At 39.9% G+C, this 20,089-nt stretch overlaps 1 protein-coding gene across 5 annotated transcripts in view; it reads right to left on the bottom strand.

Moving 5' to 3' along the window:
* Window positions 1–3,346: 3,346 nt before the first annotated feature.
* LOC123775321 (trichohyalin) overlaps window positions 3,347–20,089 on the bottom strand; it is a 126,627-nt gene continuing 109,884 nt past the window's right edge. For all 5 annotated transcript variants that reach the window (XM_045770383.2, XM_045770380.2, XM_069311866.1 and 2 more), the window contains 3 exons: window positions 17,758–17,859; window positions 11,477–11,617; window positions 3,347–4,591 (listed from right to left, as the gene is read on the bottom strand). In XM_045770383.2, the coding sequence (XP_045626339.1) occupies window positions 4,566–4,591; window positions 11,477–11,617; window positions 17,758–17,859 (269 nt within the window). In that variant the 3' untranslated portion in view covers window positions 3,347–4,565. The remainder of the gene's footprint in view (window positions 4,592–11,476; window positions 11,618–17,757; window positions 17,860–20,089) is intronic.

The following is a 20,089-nucleotide window of genomic DNA, read 5'->3' as shown; positions in this document are numbered from 1 at the left end:
ATGAAAGAGTAAGTGAAAGTGATTCAGATTTGATTGATATAGTGGAAACGAAAATAAATGATACAATCTCCGAAGCAATATTTCCAGGGGGATTCCAAGTAATAAGGAAAGAAGGACAACAAAGGCAAGGATGTAGAGTTGCACTCCCAGTAAAATGGGAGTGGAAATTTGAAGAACTCAAGAATCAAGGTGAAAACGTATACACAGACTCCCATCATTGGGACACTGACAGCAGATGAAAGTAGAATTGTGGTCCTGGTAATTTACAACCCCCACCAAACAACAGAAGACCCAGCCAGGAATATGATGACATCAACAAAGCATGCATAGAGGCATTGCAGAGAGCAGCAACAATGGCACACAGAATGAGAGCTAAACTTGTAGTCATGAGGGACCTAAATCATGGAGAGTTTGACTAGGATTCCAGAAATCCTCATAGTGGGAAAGAAATGTGGGAAGCAAAATTAGTGTAAGTTGTAGAAAGAAACTTCTTAATACAACATGTAAAGAACAGGAGATACACCATGTCTACTGGAGTTGATCTTCACCCAGAATGAGAGACACATTGAGAACTTATGAGCATGAAATACCACTAAGGAGCAAGTGTGTCGTGGTATGAGACTACACGATGAAAGACTAAGGAGTCAGGGAAGGGAGAGCAGAATATATATATATAAAAAAAAGAGACATTACATGAAAGTAAAAGAGTATCTGGGAAGTGTGCTATGGGAGGAGGAACTTAGAGGGAAGACAGTCCAGGAAATGATGGACAAGTAAAACTGAGGTACAAAGAGGCAGAAGAGAGACTCATACCACCATTAAGGGTAAAAAAGAAGAACGTATAATAACCCATGGTTCAATAGACAGTGCCAGGAAGGAAGAGCAAAAAGCAGAATGAAGTGGACGAAATACAGAAGGCGAAGGACAGATGAAAAATGGAATAGATTCAACAGGGCCAGGAATGACTATATAAACAAAAAAAATTGGCAGAAAGAAACTATGAAAATGTAAGCAAAGCTCTTTGCTTTGTCTCCAAAGCAAAGAGCCAACTGAAACTCCTACATAGCCATATAAGAAGAAACATGACTAGTGAATGACCAAGTGACCAGATTACGAAATAGGGGAATAATACAGAATAATTAAAAGGGGGAAATATACAGAAAATGATAAAAGAAACTGTCAGGATAAATGTGAGGAGCTCAATGCCAACTTCCAGGGCATGTTCACTACTGAGCCTGAACAGCTCCCAGAACTAGATGAGGAAGCAGCCCCTGAAGAGAAATTACTAAATTTTGAGGTAACGGGCAAAAGGAAGAAAGAATACAGCTAGCATTACTGGATGTAAATAAAGCTACTGGGTCAGACAGAATGTCACCATAGATGACAAAAGCAGCAGCACAGGACCTCGGCATACCTCTAGCACTAATCTATAATGAGTCACTTACATAGGGGAAACTGCCCAGCTGCTGGAAGAAGGTAAATGTGGTGTCAATCTACAAGAAAGGAGATAGAGAAGAGGCACTTAACTAGAGACCAGTGTGTCTCACAAGCATCCCTTGCAAAGTACTTGCAAGAATTATAAGGCTAAGACTAATTGCACACCTAGAAAGAATTGGGTTTGTAAGTAAACAAAAACACGGCTTTAGAGCAGGGAAATCATGCCTGACGAACCTCCTGGAGTTTTATGACACAATAACGAAAATAAGGCAAGATACAGAAGGATGGGCAGATTATATATTTCTGAACTGCCAAAAAGTCTTTGATACAGTACCACACAAAAGGCAAACTTGAGAGGCAGGCAGGAGTTGACGGAAATGCACTATCATGGATAAGGAATTACCCGACAAGACAGGTTTCAGAGTGACAGTGAGGGGCGAGGAGTCGGACTGGCGTAGAGTAACAAGCGGGGTGCCTCAAGGATCGGTGCTGGGACCGATCATTTTCAACATTTATGTAAATTATTTGAGTGCAGGAGTTCAGTCTTTTATGTCAATGTTTGCAGATGATGCAAAACTAATGAGGAGGGTTGAGACAGATGAGGATTGTATGATTCTCCAGGATGACTTGAACAGGTTGCAGAGATGGTCCGTGAAATGGCTGCTAGAGTTCAACACTAACAAGTGCATGGTGATGGAAATGGGGACAGGAGCCCTATAATGTCTAGAGAAAGAGACCTAGGGGGGTGAACATAACACCAAACCTAACTCCAGAGGCTCATATAAATAGAATAATGTCAGCAGCATACTCTACTCTGGCAAAAGTCAGAACATCATTCAGAAACTTGAATAAGGAGGCTTTTAGATCACTATATATATCGCCTATGTGATGCCAGTCTTAAGAGTATGCTGCCCCATCATAGAGTCACCATTTTAAAGATACATAAGGAACCCCGAAAAGGTGCAGAAATTTGCAGTGAGATTCGTCTCAAAGCTGTGAGAAATTAGGTAAGAAGATAGACTGAAGGCACTAAACTAGACTACGAGAAGAGATTAGAGGCATTAAATATGCCAATACTAGAAGACAGAAGAAAAAGAGGTTGATATGATCACTACGTACAAAATATTAACAGAAACTGATAAAATCGATAGGGAAGATTTCCTGAGACCTGGAACTTCAAGAACAAGAGGTCATAAGAGTTAAACTAGCTAAACACAGGTGCCGAAGAAATATAAGAAAATTCACTTTCGCAAACAGAGTGGTAGACAGTTGGAACAAGTTAGGTGAGAAGGTGGGGGGAGGCCAAGACCGTCAGTAGTTTCAAAGCGTTATATGACAGTGCTGGGAAGACTGGGACACCACGAGCATAGCTCTCATCCTGTAACTACACTTGGGTGTAGTTACACACACACACACACACACACACACACTTATGGAATGCCCTCTCATTACACAATGCATCCCCTCCTCCCTGCCAGTTCCCAATAAATATTAATCCCTCAACTCAAACTCTACACCTTCTTCCAACCACATATATAACCCAAAATATGTACTGCCATCACAAAACACATCATATGCACCCCTCTCCTAAACCCATACAACCAAAAAGAAGATTAGCTTTAGAGAACTAGTAAAACTTAACAAAACAGGCTTGACCACTGAATTACAATGTCCTTCTAGCAAAATGATTAACTTCCCTTACTTTCTTCAGAGCTACTGTATTGCAGTGAATAGATATGTAGAGCACTATCCTTGAGTTATGGTATGACAAGGTATTGCTATGGCAAGGAGAACCTCTTGTCAAGGTATACTGGTGTTAACAATAATTTATTAAGCCTTGGCATCACTGAGGACAAATACACTACTATTGTTAAGTGAAGCAAATGACCTACTTATTCCTAAAACTAAATTTTTTTTAATTATGTAAATCACTGTAATTCTATGATTATGCCACTCTATTAAAGTTTAAAAGAAACAGCATGGATATTCTGCTATCAAACCAAGCCAAAACACCGAGTTAGGAATCAGAGTTTAGCATGGAGGATGAAAGGTTAATTTTGAGCATGTAAAGCTGTACTCTGATTAGCTAACATTAAGATCTAAAAATCTGCAGAACTTAAGGCTTCAATCATCCATAAATAAATTACTCTGAAATAGTAATGTGCTGAAGATAAACATTGACCAACAAGTCAAATTAGAGCTGACATGAGTAAACATGGTAAGGTTTACAGATAAACATATTTGACCTGGTTCATGCAAATACCCATGTACAACTTGTACTTCACAGGAGACATCTTGTCTATTTGAGAATAAGGAAGATATTGAGTAAAAAATGTTTAAAGTCCGTATAAAAAATATTACAAATTTTCATAAATACTTTGTTGTTTGATATAACACACTACTCTTCCTTTCAAACACCATTCATCCATTCACTTATTACTCACAATATACATAATTCTCTCAAAGGCATTCTTTTAAAATTAGTTTTACAATACTAAAAAGAACTGAAGTTTCTGGTACACTACCCTATAAAAGATAACAATAAAAAAGTATTTTAAGTATCACGAGTGTGTCTTATGTACACTTATACATCTGTACACAACTGTGGTCTAAATTCCAACTTTTAACAGTAAATCAGCGAGCAAGGCAAATCATTCACCTTTATATTCAAGCTTCAGCTTTGGACAAGAGAACAATCAAAAGTATTACCTGCCTGAACTGTACACAAGCTTATCACTGCTTATGGCCCACATAAATCTCTTCATATTAAAGCTCTTATTCACAGTAAACAAGCTCAGCCTTTTTAATAACCATATCAGTTTATTTAGCTTTGAGAACCCAAACACAAACACCAAGGCACTCAATTAGCCTTATCATTGCTGATACACAACAATTGTAAGTTAAAATTCATTTTAAACATAAAACATGAACATAAGACTAAGTTAAAAAAATTACATAGCTTGATGAAATTTTTTACAAATAAAACTTATCTGAATGTTACCTTAAAGGCTAACAAGTCACTGAGCAATGCTTACACAAGACTACTGAGATCCATCCATCCACTTACAGCAAACACTGCTGACCACTATAAATCACAGATGACTGCACACTATCATACCCACATCTTGTTAAGTAGGTTCAGTCTTCGTTTCTTCTGTTGGATAAAAACAAACAAAATAAAATTAAAGAATTGCTGGAGAACACAGGAGAAAATCAAGCAAGTGCATCCTGGAAATATTCTAGGTACTGAACAAAAACTGTGAATATAATTTGCTCTAAACGTTATATGTATTAATGTAATAATTTAAATAGACTGTCCTTGTCCACCTCATCAATTTCCCTCAGCATACTGACTGTAGTGATCAAGGCTCCTCTTGTTTCTTCTCTCCTCTAAGGTGGAGAGGTTCTCCCAATCCTTATTCTGAGCCATCTCAAATCTAGTACTACAATAGAATCAAAGCTTTGTACTTTCTCAAACTTATTGTGCTTCACTATGCCAGTGGTGTAAGTATATTTTTACACTACTCGGGTAATTTATATTACCCGAGACATTAACGGTCTCAGGTAGGCCCTGAATATGGTTTTACGGTGACTACCGGTCACTGCACAGGCTTTTAAATAATGTCTTATGTTCGTCAATTTCCCATATACCTCTGATGATATTCTGTTTGAGAGTTTTTGTGGTTAGTGTTAGGATTATATCAACTCCCAAATATTTGTCTTATTAATTCTAGCAGTTGCCTCAACTCACGGTGTAGTTTCTTACAACTTCTCAATATCAATTTCATAGCTTCATTACCTTACACTTCTTTGAACTGAATTCTAAAAGTCATTTATTTATCCTTAAAGTCAGTCACAATAATGTGGTTGAAGATATGATGTCCAAACCCCACACAAAAAATTAAGAAATGACGAAATTTCAGTCCATCTTGGACCATTATCAAGTTGTGTAATGGAAAAAGAATAGAAGAGATAGATAATATAAGCAAAGTGAGTGAGATGAAAGATGGAACGAAAGAGAAAGACAAAGATAATATGATGAAAGATAAGAATTAGATGAAATGCAAGATGAAAAAACCCAGCGTTTGATGTAATGAAATGTCATTTTCTGGGCGAGTCCCGGTGGCTCCCTGGAGCTATCCAGACTATTTATGTCCCTAAACTTTGGCATCAGTGTGAATGAAGTTCTAGGCCTACGGGGACCACGAGCCAGAACCTGGCCCCCTCAGAGAGGCACGAGGAGCAATGGCCTATAGATTTACACATGGGATTTGGGGCATTCTATAACTGACATCAATTGGGATAGGCACCCAGAAAACAAAGTGCCTCAAAACAAACTCCTATTCTTGTGAAAACAACTAAAATAGACAAACAAGTGGGCAGAACTCCTCAAATGAAAACGAGCAAATGAGCATGACGTCACACGAGCCGTGCCACATGTCGGGACCAAAGAGCCAGAGCTCAACCCCCGCAAGCACAATTAGGCGAGCACAAACTGGAAAAGGTGCAAAGACACGCTACTAAGTGACTCCCAGAACTGAAGGGCAAGAGCTATGAGGAGAGGTTAGAGGCATTAAATATGCCAAGACTAGAAGACAAGAAAAAGAGGCGATATGATCACTACATACAAAATAGTAACAGGAATTGATAAAATCGATAGGGAAGATTTCCCGAGACCTGGAACTTTAAGAACAAGAGATCATAGAATTAAACTAGCTAAACACAGATGCAGAAGAAATATAAGAAAATTCACTTTCGCAAACAGAGTGGTAGACGGTTGGAACAAGTTAGGTGAGAAGGTGGTGGAGGCCAAGACCGTCAGTAGTTTCAAAGCATTATATGACAAAGAGTGCTGGGAAGACGGGACACCACAAGCGTAGCTCTCATCCTGTAACTACACTTAGGTAATAATAGGTAATATGTCTGCAGCTCCCCCCTGCCTGGGAGGGGAAGGGAAGAGCCCCAGACCTCTGCACCAGCGATCCACCCTGCAGTTCTGAGGCTGGATGTCAAAAACATGTGAAAAAAAACGCCAACCGGAAGGAGGGAGGGTTGCCGGGGAGCCTCTGGAACTCACCCAGAAAATGGTGTTTCATTACATTCAACGCTGGTTTTCTGGTGAGAACCCCTTTGGCTCCCTCAGAGCTCCCCCAGAGCTACTACACCAAAGATGAAAACAAAGGTACTTACCAATGAGGCGGCTGGTGCTCACATTTCAACTCGAAGTTGAGACAACGAGCTGCAACTGCCGATCCAACGCGACACAGGCCTGACTAAGCTCAGAAACATTCACGAGGTAGCGTGCAGAAGTAAGACCCTGTTCGACCGCCAAAAACCCCGTGCCTGAATATCAGCCCAGGACATGTTACCAAAGAAGGCAGCAAGCACATAAAACTTACGAACGTCATGGGCACGGGGATAGACTGCAGGCTAGCTAGACCGAATAACCCTGCAGACGCCCTGAGAGACCCGAAATCGAAAACAGGGAAGAAGGGATCAACCCAAAGTATGTCCCCAGCCACAGAGGCGTGGAGTGCAAACAACGGCGGAGAGCCTCAACCGGAATAACACATGATACACCCCTGGCCTGATCAACCAAGCATCAACAACCCAAGGACACCTCCGGAAAGCAGCAGTTTCATTCTTCGCCAAAAAAAGGAGATGGCTGCAACGAACAAACCTATCACTACGACCAAAAGAGCAGAAACCCCAGCTCCGGAGGAGAGCATGAAGCTTCCCAACCTGACCCCCAGAGGCCAAAGCCAACAAGAAAAGAGCCTTGGAAAAACAATCCTGAACCAAAGGAGCCACAACAAACCAAGGCCAAGACAGAAACAAGAGCACTGTCCAAAGACCAGGATGGTTAGGTGGTGCATGAGCAGGCCGAAGGTAATTACCTAAGTGTAGTTACAGGATGAGAGCTACGCTCGTGGTGTCCCATCTTCCCAGCACTCTTTGTCATATAATGCTTTGAAACTACTGACGATCTTGGCCTCCACCACCTTCTCACCTAACTTGTTCCAACCGTCTACCACTCTGTTTGCGAAAGTGAATTTTCTTATATTTCTTCGGCATCTGTGTTTAGCTAGTTTATATCTATGACCTCTTGTTCTTGAAGTTCCAGGTCTCAGGAAATCTTCCTTATCAATTTTATCAATTCCTGTTACTATTTTGTATGTAGTGATCATATCACCTCTTTTTCTTCTGTCTTCCAGTTTTGGCATATTTAATGCTTCTAACCTCTCCTCGTAGCTCTTGCCCTTCAGTTCTGGGAGCCACTTAATAGCATGTCTTTGCACCTTTTCCAGTTTGTTGATGTGCTTCTTAAGATATGAGCACCACACAACCACTGCATATTCTAGCTTTGGCCTAACAAAAGTCGTGAACAATTTCTTTAGTATATCACCATCCATGTATTTAAAAGCAATTCTGAAGTTAGAAAGCGTGGCTTAAGCTCCTCGCACAATATTCTTTATGTGGTCCTCAGGTGATAGTTTTCTATCTAGAACCACCCCTAGATCTCTTTCTTTATCAGAATTCTTTAAAGATTTCTCACATAATATATAGGTTGTGTGGGGTCTATGTTCTCCTCTTCCACATTCCATAACATGGCATTTATTAACATTAAATTCCATTTGCCAAGTGGTGCTCCATATACTTATTTTGTCCAGGTCATCTTGAAGGGCATGACAATCATCTAAGTTTCTTATCCTTCCTATTATCTTAGCATCATCAGCAAACATGTTCATATAATTCTGTATACCAACTGGTAGATCATTTATGTAGACAATAAACATCACTGGTGCAAGAACTGAACCCTGTGGTACTCCACTTGTGACATTTCTCCAGTCCGATACATTGCCTCTGATTACTGCCCTCATTTTTCTATCAGTCAGAAAATTTTTCATCCATGTTAGAAGCTTACCTGTCAGCCCTCCAATATTTTCCAATTTCCCGAACAACCTCTTATGTGGAACTCTGTCGAAAGCCTTTTTTAGGTCCAGATAGATGCAGTCAACCCAACCATCTCTTTCCTGTAATATCTCTGTTGCTCGATCATAGAAACTGAGTAAATTCGATACACAGGATCTTCCAGATCGAAAACCATACTGTCTGTCTGATATTATATCATTTCTCTCCAGGTGTTCTACCCATTTAGTTTTAATTAATTTTTCCAATATTTTGACTATGATGGTCAATGATACCGGTCTATAATTAAGGGGGTCTTCCCTGCTTCCACTTTTGTAGATTGGAACTGTTAGCCTTTTTCCACACATCAGCTACAACTCCTGTAAAGAGGGATGCCTGAAAAATCAGTTGAAGAGGAATGCTGAGCTCAGGTGCACATTCTCTCAGAATCCATGGTGAAACTCCATCTGGACCAACTGCTTTGTTCTTATTTAGCTCCTTGAGCATTTTTTCCACTTCGTCTCTAGACACCTCTATGTGCTCTATGTTGTTCTCTGGAATTCTTATTGTATCTGGTTCCCTTAAGATTTCATTTTGTACAAACACACTTTGGAACTTTTCGTTTAATGTTTCACACATTTCCTTTTCATTTTCTGTGAATCTATTTTCCATTTTCAACCTCTGTATATCATCCTTTACCTGCAATTTGTTGTTTATGAATTTATAGAATAGACCTGGTTCTGTTTTACATTTGTCTGCAATCCCTTTTTCAAAATTTCTTTCTGCCTCTCTCCTCACTGTCGTGTAGTTGTTTCTCACATCTTTGTATCGCTGGTATGTTTGGGGGTTTGGCCTCTTCCTGTATTGATTCTATTTTTGTGCCTTTTGGTCTCTGGCCCTCTCCCACTTTCTGTTGAACCAATCCTGTTTCCTAGTTCTGCTTCTCTGTTTTGGTATAAATTTTTTTGTGCCTTTATCATATCGTTAGGTGAAACAATGCCCGAGACATCTTGCAAAACAATACAGAAGTAACATCAATAATAAAAGCAAGCTGCAGCAGCTCCGCCAATGCCTCGTAATACAATGCGACAGTATGTGTCAAAACGATAGTCCCCAACCTCTACGAGAAAAGGATAAGACCACGTCAACAAAAATGCAAGATACTTACGAAGAGACAAAAAGAAAAGGAAAGACCACCAGCAAAACCCCATACTGCCACCGAGACGAAGCACACAGGAGGGACACTATCGACAAAGTCACCTGATCACCAAAAAGATGGTGAGAGACTCGAGTCAGAAGTACCAGACTTGAAGACACAAAGAGAAGACCGAACCAGCCCCTTTACTGACTGGACCGATCATTTGAAAGAGGCTGAGCCGTGGGAAAACCCCTGTGTGCGAACACTTAGCAAGCAGCACCTGATAATAAGGCTGACAAAGAACCAGATGGAACATCCGCCAGGAAACCAGGAACCCAAACCTGGCGAGCCGGGAAAGAACTAACCCGGGCAAGCAGAAACTCCCCTTCCAGGAGGAACCCCCCCCCACCCCCGGACCCTACTAAAGAACCAACAAGTCCGATAACGGATGACAACAAGAAAAAGCTGCTTGCAAAAACTGCCGAACTGCAGACTCCGCAAACAGCAAGGACAAAATAGCGACATAAACTCAAGAACCAGGGCCCAGGCAGGGGCCAATGAGGAAACGAGCACCAAGAGCCGAATCGCGAGACACGAAGTGAAAAACAGCGACCCCACAACCCGCAGGAGCAGCGCAACCAGCTCCAGCAGGGGAGAACAGTGCACATGTCGCCGAGGCATCATGAGACGTAATATATGAGGAGAACTACTCAGGACGTGTACCGCACTAAAACAAAATGTACTTTCTGGAAAAAGAACACAAACAAAAGGCCGTAGCCAAGGCAGTTATCCTAGCTCCCCCTGTCCCAATGAAAAGGAACTGTAGGGGCAGGAGTGGATGATTGGAAATCTACATCCACTTGCAAACATTGTAACATAGAAGCTGGCAGTGCATACAAGGAAAAGATGAAAGAACTCAGTTCTATAACTTAACACAAGGGCAGTCCAACATCAGGTAACGGAACATGTACATAGTCCAACCAAGCACCAACATCAGCACATATAGCCAATATGCACATACTACGATACACAACAATGTGTAATATGAAGGTAGGAAATACGGAAATATGCAATGAAAAGTGATGACGTCATGCTAGTTAGATAATTTTATTTGGGGAGTTCTGTCCACTCGTTCGGCTTTCGGTAACCCTATTTTAACCAGAATAGGGGGGTTTGTTTTGGGGTGCCTACCTTTCTGGGTACCTACCCAGTCGATGGCAGACATAGAATGCTCCCAACCACACGGGGGTTTCTGCAGGCCATTGCTCCTCATGCCTCTCTGAGGGGGCCAGGTTCTGGCTCGTGGTCCCCGCTAGGCAAGAAATCCAAGCACTTTGAATGATGCCAGAAATTTATACGTATCCATTCAGCCTGGATAGCTCCAGGGAGCCAAAGGGGCTCCCAGCAGAAAAAAAAGTAAAAATAGAATGAAAAGTAAACATAGGATGAAAGGAAAACAATAAGACCAGGTCAAGAAATTATTCTCCTTCCACTTGTGATGCAAGATTCGCCCAACCTATTGTCTCGTGATTAATGTCTCCCATTATAACAGCTCGAGTTTCTGCTGCTGAATTCATCACATTGTTCAGATCAATAACGTCCTCTACTGTTGCCATGTCTGCTCTGTATGTATGCAGAGTGGGAGACATGTAGCCATGTCTCCCACTCTGTTAGTCTGCTACCATATTAGTCATTTAACGTGTAAATTACTGTATATAACACAGACATGTAAGAATATTTTAAACTATAAAAGAACAAAAAAAATGACATAGTTCTAAAATTCATAAGAAAAAATGTAGAAGGCTGAAATATTTTACCAATAAAGTAGTGGTTAAGAATGGCTTAAACTTCATGAGGAAGATTTATGTGCAAAAGCCACTTAAGATTTAAAGCTATTTATAATAAAATGTTGAAGGAAGATATGAAACCATAATTAGCATAACTGTCAACTTGTAACTACATGTAGCAATGAAGAGTGTGATGATATCTTACTTTCACGTTCTTTCCGACGAAGCTTTTTCCTTCTACGTTCAACTGAGGCAAGTTCAGTTTTAACTTGCATATATGTCCTCTTCAGCTCCTGAATTCTGGACTGTAAAACTGCTATCCTCTTAGAAGCATCCAAGTCAGGGTCTGAAAAGGTGAAAAGCAGCAAAGTAAAAAAAAAACTGAGGGTACACCATATTAACTACACCTGTTAACACTTTGATAAAAAAAAAACACCGTTAAATGAAATGAAACGCCATTTTCTGAGTGAGAACCGAAGGCTCCCCCAGAGCTATACCGGGCTGATGTGTATATATATTAAACCGTGGAAACAGTCAATCGATGGAGTTCTAGGCCTACTGGGGAAAAGAGCCAGAACCTGGCCCCCTCAGAGACACACAAGAGCACTGGCCTACAGACACCCCGATGTAGTTGGAAGCAGTCTACATCTGCATTCTACCAAGTCAGGCACCCAGAAAGGTAGGAATTTAAAAAAAAATAAGCAAACAAGCCTGACGCCACCACAGCCATGACGCCGCTGTCTGCTAAGCTCCTCCCCCCCCCCCCCCCACCTTCCCTAAGAGAGGGGGGAAGAAGGGAGTGTCAGACCTCCTGTGCTAGCTATAAAACCTAAGCTTATAGGCTGGATATAAAAAACCAGCGTTGAATGTAATGAAACGCCATTTTTCTGGGTGAGACCCAGAGGCTCCCAGAGCTTACCTGGTTGATAGGGTTCTGGGAGTTCAGACTCCCATCTGGTCCAATGTGGGGTTGTGCATTGTTGCAACTGTAATTACCCTCACTGACTCCAGATTTGCATCTGGCACCAACGAGGGCCGTGATTTTCCTTGTATGTTATTGCTACTTGCTGCAGCCTCGTTAAGCTGCCTTACCGTAACGTTAGATTGTTCTTGTCATGTACTGTTAGTATTAAGTTTTATGAATAAACTGACTGTTAAGTACAAGTGCCTTTACGTTCACACCTTCAGACCCTTCCACCCTATAATAACTTTGCCGATACTGACAATACTATTGTGAGCCTTTTTATGTTGCATGGATTACTTGGATTCCAACTGCTTTCATGGCCGTACACATCAAATATAAATTCTATATCGATGTGAATTTTGTTTAAGCTACTCTGATGACCTCCTTCTAAGGCCCCTAGAAGCTCCACGACCTAGTGGATGAGAAGTGCCAAGGATTTGGACTCCTGCAGCTGCTCTATGCGTCCCTGGTCAGTCATTAAAGCATAATCTGCCCTCATCATTAGTTTGATGATAGTTCAGTCCTTTCTGACTGAAGTTTCTCGTAACCTATTCACCACTAAAAAGGGATAATCTCACAATGGGATCCCTGGATTTGAAAGTTCTCGTAATCCATCCTATAATTTTCCTGGCTGCCGCAATACTGTGGCACCTCGACATTCGATTGCCCCTACTTACGATAATTTCGTGTTACGATGTAAATTTCATCGAAAAATGCAACTCGACATTCGATGGTGTCGTCGACTTCCGATATTTGTTGGTACACGTTCGGGTCGACCGAGCACGTGGTTCCCGGTCATGCGGCCGACCTGCCTCAGTTTACTACAGCTGCCCACTTAGTGACGATCACGCCTATAAGAAATTCTGCTTTTATGGTGATATTTTGCATTTTGAACATTAAAGTAATTATTATATATCACGCCATGAGTCCCAGGAAAATCAGTGGTAAGGCTCAACATATGAAAACCCATGTAAGGATGACCATAGAGCAGAAACAAGAGTACAGAATGTCTCTTCCTCAACAATTAAGAAAATGTGTGCAGCATGGGAAGAATTGCAAACCTTTGCTGAAACGACTCGCCCAAATCAAGCTGCAGTAGGTCGTAGCCTTAACCTATTCAATGACACTGTGATGCATCATTACAGACAAATGTTAAAATGAAGGGAAAAACAAATGTCTCTTGACAAATTTGTAGTGAGACAAACACGTACTGAATCACAACCAGGTCCTAGTGGTATTCAGGCAAAACGTAGGAGAGAGAGAATACCCCAAAGAAAACATCACTGCCTGATGTTATAATGGAAGGGGACTCCCATTCCAAACAGTAACAACTCTCCTCCACCCCGCTCATCACCATCTTCCATACGCCATCAAGAGCCCTCCATAAAGGTAAGAGAAACTTTGGTACTGTATTGTATTTAGAAAAAAACATTGTATTCAGTATAAAATGTATTTGTATGTTAATATTTTGGAGGGTGGGGAACGGATTAATTCAATTCCCTTTATTTCTTATGGGAAAAATCGCTTCGACTACTGGCCCCTGGAGCGTACGTCACGGGCGAACGGGGAATGATGACGTCACGCGCCAACTTATGAACCCCATAGCAGCCAAAGTAAGCACAATTTCAATTTTTTTTTTACACACCCATACTGAGGGATGGGTTTTTGACACTTTAAAAAATCAAAAGAATTTTTTCCAGATAATTTATTTCCTGCGCACTGAGGGGGTGTCATATTTGGAGGCAACGCAGCTAAGGGGTTAATAATTAAACAAATATAGTTTTATTTATGAATTATGCACAGTTGGCATCTGCGAGCAGGTGCTGACATATGTCTGGCTATGCCTAGCCTGGACCCCGTTAGTAGCTCCCTCCTTCATAGCCATGCTGTTCTCATGTTATGAGGAAGGACAATGAGGGAGGGATGGGAGGCATTGAGGTAGGGATGGGAGGCAGTGATGGAGGGAGGCATTAAGGGGGGAGAAGCAGTGACGGAGGGAGGCATTGAGGGGGAAAGGCAGGAAGGGATAGAAGCAGTGAGGGAGGGAGGGTGGTGGTGGTGAGGGAAGAGTGGCAGTGAGGGAGGGAGGTGTTTGGTTAATATGGTTCACTTGTTGTGTGGTCCACTTGTCGGTTCCAATTTCTCATATGAAGGAATTACTAATTGTAACCCATGATAGAATGGGCACTGACACATGAACTAACTTGAAACGCAATTACACAATGAACTTTATTGTTTTAGTTATACAGTATAAAATATATCCTACCTGAATGTTACTTGAAAAATTAAGTTAATTCCTACCTGAATGTTACTTGAAAAATTAAGTTAAAAAATTAATCTTAACTTCGGAAATACCGGAGCTCCGGAAATAATGATCAGGGTACAGCCGCACATAGGCCATTAAATCGAGTGGATTTCCTCTACACACACACACACAAACACACATAGAGGCCAAAGCTAGAATATGCAGCGGTTGTGTGGTGCCCATATCTTAAGAAGCACATCAACAAACTGGAAAAGGTGCAAAGACATGCTACTAAGTGGCTCCCAGAACTGAAGGGCAAGAGCTACGAGGAGAGGTTAGAGGCATTAAATATGCCAAAACTAGAAGACAAGAAAAAGAGGTGATATGATCACTACATACAAAATAGTAACAGGAATTGATAAAATCGATAGGGAAGATTTCCTGAAACCTGGAACTTTAAGAACAAGAGGACATGGATTTAAACTAGCTAAACACAGATGCCGAAGAAATATAAGAAAATTCACTTTCGTAAACAGAGTGGTAGACGGTTGGAACAAGTTAGGTGAGAAGGCTGGTGGAGGCCAAGAACGTCAGTAGTTTCAAAGCGTTATATGACAGTGCTGGGAAGACGGGACACCACGAGCATAGCTCTCATCCTGTAACTACACTTAGGTAATTACACACACAATTATGGAATGCCCTCTCATTACACAATGCATCAAGTGGGTTAAAGGCGTACCAGCTATGCCAGTTGCTGTGATGCATCTCCTGGTGGGTAAGAGTTCTAAAGAAAGAAAGAAAGAAAGAAAGAAAGAAAGAAAGAAAGAAAGAAAGAAAGAAAGAAAGAAAAAGAAAGAAAGACAAAGAAAGACAAAGAAAGACAAAGAAAGAGAAAAGAGAAAGAAGAGAAGAAAGAAAGAAAGAAAGAAAGAAAAAGAAAGAAAGACAAAGAAAGACAAAGAAAGAGAAAGAAAGAAAAAGAAAGAGAAAGAAAGAGAAAGAAAGAAAGAAAGAAAGAAAGAAAGAAAGAAAAGAAAGAAAGACAAAGAAAGACAAAGAAAGAGAAAGAAAAAGAAAGAGAAAGAAAGAGAAAGAAAGAAAAAGAAAGAAAGAAAAAGAAAGGAATAGAAAAAGTAAAAAGTAAGTAGAAGTACTTTTAGTAAAGTACTAACTTTTACTTACTAAGTTAGTAAAAGTAAGTTAGTAAATTATAAAGTTAGAAAGTTGTAAGTAAGTTAGTTAGTAAGTTAGTAAGTAAGTTAGTAAGTAAGTTAGTAAGTAAGTTAGTAAGTAAGTTAGTAAGTAAGTTAGTAAGTAAGTTAGTAAGTAAGTTAGTAAGTAAGTAAGTAAGTAAGTAAGTAAGTAAGTAAGTAAGTAAGTAAGTAAGTAAGTAAGTAAGTAAGTAAGTAAGTAAGTTAGTTAGTAAGTTATTAAGTAAGTTAGTAAGTCATTAAGTAATTAAGTAATTAAGTTAGTAAGTTAGTTAGTAAGTAATTAAGTTAGTAAGTTAGCAAGTTAGTAAGTTAGTAAGTTAGTAAGTAAGTTAGTAAGTTAGTAAGTAAGTAAGTAAGTTAGTAAGTAAGTTAGTAAGTAAGTTAGTAAGTAAGTTAGTAAGTAAGTTAGTAAGTAAGTTAGTAAGTAAGTTAGCAAGTTAGTAAGTTATTAAGTAAGTTATTAAGTTAGTAAGTAAGTAAGTAAGTAAGTAAGTAAGTAAGTAAGTAAGTAAGTAAGTAAGTAAGTAAGTAAGTTAGTTAGTTAGTTAGTAAGTTAGTTAGAAAGTAAGTCAGTAAGTTAGTTATAGATATAGATATATAAATATAGATAAATATATAACTGAAAACTCCACCCCAGAAGGATTCGAACCCAGACAGCCAGCAGCACTATGCACATGGCGTACCTAGTTCCTTAAGGGGGCGTCAGATTGTCAGAATCAAAGTTGTTCAATGTAAACCAATATTATTTGACTAGTTGTATATGAAAAGTGCTTTAATTGTCCCAAGTTTCAGTACTGCAGCATAAATAGAAAGGGAGATTTTTTTGTTTTTATTTTTTTTCAACGTTTTTTTACACATTTTCAAGTCCACACTTCAGAACACACGTTTCAGATATAATTATTCTGTGACACTTTTCTGACACATTAGCATATAATAAAGGACCTTGAGATATAGAATTTCCAAAACATCTCTAGTTTTCCTAATACAAATGTTCAAAGTTCCCAATTTTTTTTTTTTTTGCAAATATGGCATGCTTATTGCTATTATAAAATCAATAAATGAACTTAGAGAAAAATGAAAACTCTCAAATGTAGAGACATGCCCTCCACATATACACTGTACTGTGTAAGTTTCATGTAAATTGAATAAAAAATGAATCAGTTTTGTAAACGTTTGTGTCAATTGAAAAAAAACAGAAATGAATGAAGTCTAAGGTTCTAAAATCTGTGGCTGAGGTTGACATCAACTAATTTTCTCCAAAATTGGCGTCCTTACAGATAGGCTTACGTACAGTCAGGTGTGTGTAAGTTTGATGCAAATCGCCCGAAAAAAAATGAAAAAACAAATAATTAAAAAAAAAAAACTTTTTTATTTCTTAACATTTTTTTTCAATTAAACTAATTATAATATTTGTTTAATATATACTATTGTGATAGCAAAGAGTCATAGCTATGATTTCAGTTGACACTTTTGATTGATAATCGATTTTGACCATTTTTGCATAATTTTCACAACTACTTCAATATTTTTTTTCTCCCTTCCTATTTATGCTACGATGCTGAAATTTGGACCAGATGAAACACTTTTCATATAGAACTTGTCAAAAAAGTTTGATTGAAATCAAACGAGTTTTCATTTGTTGCATTTTTAGGGCAAATTGGAAGCTGACACCCCCTTAACCACTCGACCACTGTGACTGTTCAAAAGAAGTAGCAGAGGCCATTTTCCCAACATCCCGACAGCACTTGATGGTAAACTTGATCTTAGATATTACATCGAATCGCCTCACTTTGTGGGGCCACGTGAGCAACACAAATGCGAACAAGCTTGAATGGTTCCCAAGCCAATAGAAATCCCTAAGCCAATATTTCCCCCAAGCAATAGAAAGGCAATTGGTAAGCAGGATTTCAAATAATGTCTGGCATTATCTAGTCTATTAAGTCATTAGACATATTTAGGCTATAGTGAGATGAATTGTGTAGAAATTGACAAAATTATTCAGTAATCCAATCAGGTATACCTAATCAATACAAGTATCTGAATTCTGCATAGTTAGTACATACCTAACTCCTGACAGAAGTTGTATCTGGAACGTCTTGCAGCACTGCAAGCAAGAGATAAAGCTGACAGTCCACTCGTCTCTGGATCATCATCAACTTGAAGAGCTAACAAAGAAAAAATAAGCAAACTGTCAAGATTTATATAAAATTTACCTGAATTTTTTTTTCAATTACATACTATAATTACACTTTCCAACACATATCAAAGTCCTGTAATAATTACTTAAAACCTACCTAAATCCATTTCTGTGAAAGAAAGAAATGCGGTGGATCAAATAGTCATACCTTACTCCACTCTTGTGTTTCCTCATCTTAAAACGAGTTGGGGAACATGGCCTCCATAACGAGTAAGGATACTTCTTCATTACTCAAATATATTTATTAACTAAAATCTGTACAATCATTAACATTCACCATGTTCCAATAAAGATGAATAAAGTTAAATCCAACTAGTTAAAAAACTGTACAATTTGATTGCAAGGCTCACATTCACAAAATAATTATATGAAGAGGGTAAAAGTCTTTGCATTATCATTTAAAATTCAGTGTCAAACAGAAATTATAACAGGCACACAGGAAACAATTTGGATCGAACTAAAGAAAGTAAATGTAAGCTTAACCCTTAAACTGCGCAACGCGCCTGCAGGCTCACGTCTGGTTTGTGCAACGTGCCTCCGGGTATTTGTATTTTTCACGTTCCATTCAAAACTCCCGCGGCTACATGGGGTTCACATCAGCTTCATCAGGGCTCTTGTAAACAGACGCCATCTTTAAAAAAAATCGTGGTCCACATTCCTAGGTGTGGGAGCCTCAGTAGTGAGTGAGCAACCAAGGCTGGCGCTCGCAGCATGAGCGCACAGCACTGCTGTTCAGCATGTGACCACAGCATCGCCTAATAATGTCAAAATATATATATAACTTGTATTATTTAGCTATGATAGTGTTATATTAGAGTCTGAGTGTGATAATGACTGGGTACAATGTTCAAATCTCATGCTGAGATTCTCTCATGATTCGTGATCTCTCGTGATTCAATGCTGTTCACGATGTTCACAGCGCTAGCCACAGCACCACAGCATTATTTCGTTCATCTAGGAATCTTCAAATGATTTCTTAGGTTCCTTTTCAAAATAAACGTGTGGTCAATTATTCATTTACAGGAATTAGTGACCAGGATTGTGATAATAGCAGGATTGTGGTTATAATTAGCGTTGTGCGTAGTATTGTGGAAGGAGGAATTTTGATGAGGGAGGGAGGGCGAGAATTGAGGTAGCCTCATTGTGTGTGTGTGGCTGCCACTCTTGTTTTGCTCACCATACTAGCTTAGTGGTTCACTATGGGCAACACATATGTACATGGGTATATATAGTGTAAGAACAGCAACAGGAGAATGTTGAGAGGAGCTATTTTGGTGAGGGAGGTGACGTAATCGTAGCATCGTCTGCTGTGTGATTTTTCATGCAGTGTATGGTGGCCACTGTACTGTTTGGACACAATACCAGCTTACTTGCATAGTTCTTCTAAATAAAACATGTAGATAGGTATATAGACCATGTGTAAATAGTGTAATAAGAACAATAACAGTATGGTGGGACGAGCAGTGTTGATGAGTAAGATGTTGGAGTGAGGGAGACTGGCTGGGTGTGACTGCTTTTACTCGAGGTGTTCTGAATGTGTTGATAGTGAATGTATATAGTGTGTGACATAAATAGATTGTATATATACATAAATTAGCATGATACATAGTAAATATGTGCAGCATACGTGTACACAAGTGTCATGCGCGTAACACAGTGTCTTCGGACAGTACGGATGTTTTACTGCCATAATATAGTGTACGCGTTTATTATACATAGTTTTATATATTGTTTATTATATAACAATATGGTGGGAGGAGCAATGTTGGAGAGTAAGATGTTGGAGTGAGGGAGACTGACTGGGTGTGGCTGCTCTCACTTGGTGTTCTGAATGTGCTCATGGCCAAATGCTCCTATTGGCCCATACGAGGCAGCTGCTATTGGCCCATACGAGGCAGCTGCTATTGGCCCAAACGAGGCAGCTGCTATTGGCCCATACGAGGCAGCTGCTATTGGCCCATACGAGGCAGCTGCTATTGGCCCATATGAGGCAGCTGCTATTGGCCCATACGAGGCAGCTGCTATTGGCCCATACGAGGCAGCTGCTATTGGCCCATACGAGGCAGCTGCTATTGGCCCATACGAGGCAGCTGCTATTGGCCCATACGGGGCAGCTGCTATTGGCCCATACGGGGCAGCTGCTATTGGCCCATACGGGGCAGCTGCTATTGGCCCATACGGGGCAGCTTGCTATTGGC

Source organism: Procambarus clarkii, chromosome 70 (assembly GCF_040958095.1).
Source record: "Procambarus clarkii isolate CNS0578487 chromosome 70, FALCON_Pclarkii_2.0, whole genome shotgun sequence".
Lineage (NCBI taxonomy): Eukaryota > Metazoa > Arthropoda > Malacostraca > Decapoda > Cambaridae > Procambarus > Procambarus clarkii.
This window is presented reverse-complemented; position numbering and strand designations above follow the sequence as displayed.